This window comes from Eschrichtius robustus, chromosome 1, assembly GCF_028021215.1.
Source record: "Eschrichtius robustus isolate mEscRob2 chromosome 1, mEscRob2.pri, whole genome shotgun sequence".
Classification (NCBI taxonomy): Eukaryota; Metazoa; Chordata; class Mammalia; order Artiodactyla; family Eschrichtiidae; genus Eschrichtius; species Eschrichtius robustus.
In genome coordinates this window covers 142,112,902-142,119,797 of record NC_090824.1, presented here as the reverse complement: position 1 = coordinate 142,119,797, position 6,896 = coordinate 142,112,902, and the positions used below count along the sequence as shown (strand labels likewise).

At 45.2% G+C, this 6,896-nt stretch overlaps 1 protein-coding gene across 1 annotated transcript; it reads left to right on the top strand.

Moving 5' to 3' along the window:
* The first annotated feature begins 779 nt into the window (after positions 1–779).
* Positions 780–2,440, top strand: NDN (necdin, MAGE family member). Its single transcript, XM_068537469.1, has one exon. The coding sequence runs from the start codon at positions 888–890 to the stop codon at positions 1,863–1,865; it is 978 nt and encodes a 325-aa protein (XP_068393570.1). The 5' UTR covers positions 780–887; the 3' UTR covers positions 1,866–2,440.
* Positions 2,441–6,896: the final 4,456 nt, after the last annotated feature.

The window sequence follows — 6,896 nt, the reverse complement described above, 5'->3', positions numbered from 1 at the left end:
CCACAGGAACAAATGTGGAGGTTGCAGCAGTCATAAGGGGAAGGAAGATCCTGGACAAACAGGGGGAAAGCCATCATACAAGTCTGTGCTAATAAATATGACAATCTGTGTGATGGGATCCTAATGAAACAAATTAAAATTACATCAAAATTACCCAAGGGAAGTTGAAACCAAAATCAATGACCATTAAAACACTAAGAACGTCATTAGTATATTACCTTCAAGAAAGTTTCCACTGCACATGGATTGACTACCTTCTGCATTTCTCATTTATAACCCTTGGATTTGGTAGGGAATCAATCAATTTTTATTATTATTCCTCAGAATTCCAATCTCCCACATCTTTTTCAGAGTTTACACATTTTCTTGACTGTTCTCTCAGTTTACATTCTCGCACTTGTCCGAAAGCCAAATTGACACACCAGACTAGGTCTTGCTCTGGGACTCCATCTCTTAACTTGATTCTGGATATACCCAATTGAACATTTCCTAAGCTTAAGTTACCATCTTTCCCCTTAAACTTGCTCCTTGTCCAATGCTCATCCATCTCCCTCCCCTCCTCACCAAGACCTTAGCCCAACAGGACGCCTGGGGTGGGGGTGGTGATCCTTGATGCCATATTCTAGCGGAGCCTCTACCCTCCACGGGGACTCACTGCCCCCCACCCCCCACTCCCTCCCGCCAGGCGCCCCGCCCGCCCGTCCGCCTGCCAGGCCCGCGGACGCGCAGGCGCACTGGCCCGTCCCGCCGCCGCCCCGCCCTGCCCGGCCGCTGCGGAAGGCGCCGCGCGCAGCAACGCGCACTTCCTCTCTAGGAGTCCAAGGAGGGAGCGCAGACTCGAAGAGCTCCTGGACTAGGCGGCCGTGCCCTTGCCAGACGGAGCAGACATGTCCGAACAAAGTAAGGATGTGTGCGACCCCAACTTTGCAGCCGAGGCCTCCAACTCCGAGGTGCACAGCAGCCCCGGGGTTCCCGGAGGACCCTCTCTGCCCGCGTCTCAGGCCGCGATCTTCCCAGGGCCGGAGAGCCCTCCCGTAGGCCCGCCCGACGCCCCTCTGGTCTCGCCGGCGCCCCAGGCCCCAAGCGAAGAGGGCGACCCGAAGGCCCTGCAGCAGGCCGCGGAGGAAGGCCGCGCCCACCAGGCCCCGAGCGCAGCGCAGCCCGGCCCGGCGCCGCCGGCCCCGGCCCAGCTGGTGCAGAAGGCACACGAGCTCATGTGGTACGTGCTGGTCAAGGACCAGAAGAGGATGATCATCTGGTTCCCAGACATGGTGAAGGATGTCATTGGCAGTTACAAGAAGTGGTGCAGAAGCATCCTCCGGCGCACCAGCCTCATCCTCGCCCGGGTGTTCGGGCTGCACCTGAGGCTGACCAGCCTGCACACCATGGAGTTCTCGCTGGTCAAAGCTCTGGAGCCCGAGGAGCTGGACAGGGTCGCTCTGAGCAACCGCATGCCGATGACAGGCCTCCTGCTGATGATCCTGAGCCTCATCTACGTGAAGGGTCGCGGCGCCCGAGAGAGTGCCGTCTGGAACGTGCTGCGCATCCTAGGGCTGAGGCCTTGGAAGAAGCACTCCACTTTCGGAGACGTGAGAAAGCTCATCACCGAGGAGTTCGTCCAGCAGAACTACCTGAAGTACCAGCGCGTCCCCCACGTCGAGCCCCCTGAGTACGAGTTCTTCTGGGGCTCCCGTGCCAGCCGTGAAATCAGCAAGATGCAGATCATGGAGTTCCTGGCCAGGGTCTTTAAGAAAGATCCCCAGGCCTGGCCTTCCCGCTACAGGGAAGCACTGGAAGAGGCCAGAGCCCTGCGGGAGGCCAACCCCACTGCCCACTGCCCCCGCAACAGTGTCTCCGAGGACTAGCAAGGTCTGGAGGCAGATGGATGGTTTCTGCCCCTCACCAGGGCGGTGGAAGGGTGGGGGTGGGACATTAGAGTATTCAGGATTTACAGTGCAGTATTTCACGTGTAACTTTTAAGTTTTCAGTACAGTGCTTTTATACCTTTTAATGCAATGATGTATTAATTTCAGTAATATTTGATAGAGTGTAGGATTCATGCATGTTTGTTTATAAGTAAGCTCAGTTGGTGCTTTTGCTTTTGTGCTACCTTTCTTGAATTTTTTGTACCAGAGACGTGCTAAACTTATGAAATACATTGAGACATTTTCCATCTTATTCTTTTACATGGAACGGAGGATGTGTATTGGGTAGACTGGTCCTGGAGAGTTTGGAAGAACTCCCCAGAAAAGCTGGCATAACCAAGAGAAAAGTCAAGACCCCTGTCTTTGTGATCTCCCTGGGTGCAGGAAACATCGGTGTGGAGTGTAGTGATGTGGACTGAAACGGGCGCAACGTGGGCACACTTTACTAAACACAGATACAACCCCACCATGAGTAAACTTTAAAGTAAACATTAAAGATTCTTGTGATACAATCATTCACGGAAAAGTGTACTTTATCTTTTTAACAAAATATTATGGGTTGGGAATGGGAATTACAAAATGTACAGATACCACTATTTCATCTAATAACGCGGGGACATCACTATTCATCATGACTCATAAATGTGTGAAGTGTATAGTTTTATTTTCAAAATGGAACTCACAAGTTCATTTCAGAACTTTGACAAATAGAGAAAAGTATAAAAACCAAAACAGGGTCATAATCACATCACATAGAAATAATAAATGTTAATATTTAGAGTAATTTCCTCTCTTGCATTTCTACATTTTATGAAAAATAATAGCTGTTTTTGTGGGCACGAAAAGAGTGAGGCATTGTACTAAATCCTTTATGTGTATTTTCTCTTTTTATTTAATCCTCACAACAGCCTTGTGAGGCAGGCACTTATTACATCTGCACCGTGGAGGAAATACAGGAACAAAGCAGGTAATTAACTTTCCCTAGATCGTAAAGTCTTCGTGCGAGGAGAGGCTAGGGTTTGGACTCAGACTGAATGAGTCCAGAGCCTATACTTTTACCCGCCTGCCTCCAGCTGCTCCCCTACCTCCTGCCTTTTAGTTTATGCCTTTTAAAAAATTCCTTGTTAGAGTCTGTACTTTTAGCTCCCTACCCCCCAACCCATTCACACAAGGCTAGGGGTTTTATTTTTCTAATGAATCCTCACATTAATCTTCTAGAGGAAGCAGTCATATTCTGACTGTACAAATCAAGAAACTTCATTTCGGAGAGATTAATGGACCTAGCCAAGTCATGTTCCTGCTTAGCAGTGAAACCGAGATTTGAAACATGGTCTTTCCTGAAGGACTGGGATGTTGGAGCAGTCTCTAATCAGTGGTGCTGGAGGAACACACATGGGACACCTGGGAGAGGGAGGTGGGGTTGGGGTGGGAAGGTCGCCTATTGGGGTATCTCCAACCCAGCAACTCTGGAATTGCAATGGGCCACTAAACAATCCCTCGGAGAGTGGGAGGGGGTGAGGGAGGGGGTGAAGGGCAGTGCCTGGGGATAAATCTCATTATAAAACTCTCAGTCCTGCAAGGGAGAGAAAGAGAAATGGGCTTTTAATAAGACTGAAAATCTTTCAAACTTCAGGACATTGGAAAAGACCATTTGGTTAAAGCCAGATCCTATTCTGGGGAGGCTGGAAAATGAGGGGAACACATAGGTCACATCACCCCGAAAAGAAGTAACCTGGGAGTTATATTTGGGTGAGGGAATTACAATCTGAATTGGGAACTAGGAGTCTCATCACTTAAATGACAGTACTTAACAGGCAGGTGCAGGCGCTAAAGTGCTGAAGAAGCCTCACATGTCCTTAGACGAAATCCATCCCTTTTAGTTCACGTCCTGTGAGGCCTCCTGTGGCAGGTAGGGGCATTTCTGCAATAACTCAGGCAGCTGTGCCCTGGCTTTGATGCCACTTCTTACTCTGACCCAAAGTGAACTCAGAAATTTTAGAACTGTTAACAAAAATTACCTCCCTCTCACCCCAAAACTTCCTGCAGAATCAAAACAAATCTGTCCCTTTAAATGTAAAATTATGTCCGGGATGTCTCATTTCTGGAACAGGGCCACAGCTGTCTCCCCTGCCAAGGCGGGGTACTGGACACTTTCTCTAACGTCCTAATTCTGCTTGCAGCAACTGTAACTCCTGAACACTTTTTTCATCAAACCCAGAAGTCACCGGGCAGGCAGTCCCCTCACCTCTCAGTGTTTGTATTTACATTCCTCTTTGCCAGGAGAGACTGGGAGAACCACTCCAGAGCTTCCCCAAGCTCCCTGACACAGGCACGTCACCTGTGCTACAGAGGACCAAATCTTGAGAGAAGGACAGGATCATGAGAAATGAGAAGCTGACCCCAGCAAGTCATGCGGGCAGGGCTGCTCACCTCCCATGCAGGCTTGGAGGCAGCCAGACCCAGAGGGAAAGGCTTACCAGATGTGGAACAGGGCTAATTCATGGCACCTGGTCCTGCAGGGACAGCAGCTTGGGGCACACGGAAGGAGCATCCAATATCACTCTTGGATTTTCATGCTGGGCTCAACTGAAAGGTTGGGGGGTTGGTCAAATATTTTCCAAAAGGTTCATCTACGAGGTGCCGGGAAAGGTCATTCAGGAAGGGGTCTGCAGACCCTCGATGTTCCAGCCGAGATGACAGTGTAGTGAAACCCAGACGGCTGCGGCTGGGAAAGAGTAATTCCCCACAACATCTGACATTTTCTCCATCTGTCTTGCCAACCAGAACCTCACTTCTTTACAAATACCCACACACATATTTCACTGTAATTAACGTCATTTAATTAAAGTCATGGAGGGCAAAAAGACCTTTATAAACTGAATATAAAGTATAGTGCCCCCTCATATAAGGTATTCTGAGAGGAAAATAAATGACTTTCGTAGTATCATTATGAAAAAAGGAAGACGTGTTTTAAATGAACTTCTTATGCAGTTAAGTATTTCCTCTGCTTGAAAAGTCATCTATGGCCCCCTCCACTTGAGTTTTACCTGACCAGCTCATGAGCATCACTTCCAGTGGGAATGCTGTCTGGCCTTGAAAGCACAGCCGTGTTCTCCTAGTATTACCTCCAATAGTATCCTAAACTATTCACTCATGCTGTTTATAAATAAGTTTGTATTTCTCTTCCTGGGATGTAAGATACTTAAAGGCAAAAAACTGTATCTGTCATTTTCACCATTTCCTTGATGCCTAATTTAAGGAGTGGCATATGTACGTGCTTGAAAAGTATTTGTTATATGAGTTAAGAAATTCAAAATATTACAAAAGACCTACTCTACCACATAGCAAAAACAAAAGGAAGCATGGCAAATAAAGACCAACCACTCTAAAGTAGAGGAAACATGGACAAGTTGAAATTAATGAAATGTAAAAATACAGAAAAATAGTATAAACAATTTTTTTCAAGTTAGTTTTGTGAATACACCAAGAAAATGGGCAAATATGTATCAAGTTTTTATTTATTTTATTTTTATTGAGATATAATTGACTTATACCATTGTATTGGTTTTAGCTGTGCAATGTAATGATTTGATATATGGATTACCACAGTAAGTTTAGTGAAGATTCATCACCTCACATTGTTACAATATTTTTTTCTCATGATGAGAACTTTTAAGATCTACTCTCTTTGCAACTTTCAAATATGCAATACAATTTTGTTAACTATAGTCATCATATACACATTACATCTCCAGGACTTATTCATCTTAACTGGAAATTTGTACCTTTTGAAGACCTTTACCCATTTCACCCACCACCCAACCCCTGCCTCCAGCAACCACCAATCAGTTCTCTGTATCTATGAGTTCTGTTTTTTGTTTGTTTGTTTTAGATTCCACTTACAAGTGGGATAATATAGTATCTACCTTTCTATGTCTGATTTATTTCACTTAGCATAATGCCCTCAAATTGTATTTGTGTTGTCACAAATGGCAGAATTTCCTTTTTTATGGCTAAATAATATTCCATTTTATGTGGAATATCACACACATTTTTTTTAATCCATTCATCTGCCATGGACATTTAAGTTGCTTCCGTGTCTTGGCTGTTGTAAAATTATGCTGCAATGAACGTGGTGTTGTAGATAGCTTTTTGAGATAGCAATTTATTTTCTTTCAGATAAATGTCCAGAAGTGAAATTGCTGGATCACATGGCATTTCCATTTTGAATTTTTGGAGGAACTTCCATGCTGTTTTCATAGTGACTGCATCAATTTGCATTTCCACCAACAGTTGTAGGAGGGTTCCTTTTTCTCCACGTCCCCCCCAATGTTTAATATTTCTTATCTTTTTGATGATAGACGTTCTATTCTTACAGGTGTAAAGTTTTGCTTGTTTGTTTCTAAGGAGAAAGGGCAAATAAATAATTTATTACTAGGTAAATGAGCCAAGGACACAAACAGGTTAGTGCTCCAAACGTGACACAAATAACAAGTGAAAAAATGAAAGAAAAAAAAAATCCAACCACACATTGTTAAATCAAGATACTTTTTGTATGCTAATCGATCAAAGATGTAATAAAAGCCAACATCCTTTACTAGCAAGGGTTATTAGAAATTGGCATCTGATGCCCTGATAGAACTGTATGAATAGCTACTGTCGACCCCTCAACAACTAGGGGTGGGTATGTTAGGTCATTAGGGGTGCTGACCCAGCCACAGTCCATTGGAGAATAAATTTACTGCCACCCTCCATATCCCCGGTTCCCCATTCATGCAGTCAACCAACCACAGATCCTGTAGTAAACATTTATTGATTAAAAAAATCTGCCTGTAAGTGGACCCACTCAGTTCAAAACTGTATTGTTCGAGTTGACTGTACATGCTTTCCTATTTTATGCACTAATTTGTAGTGTGTATTGAGCACCTAATACGTTGCATTTGCAGTGTTAGGAGTCAGGGATGCAATAGC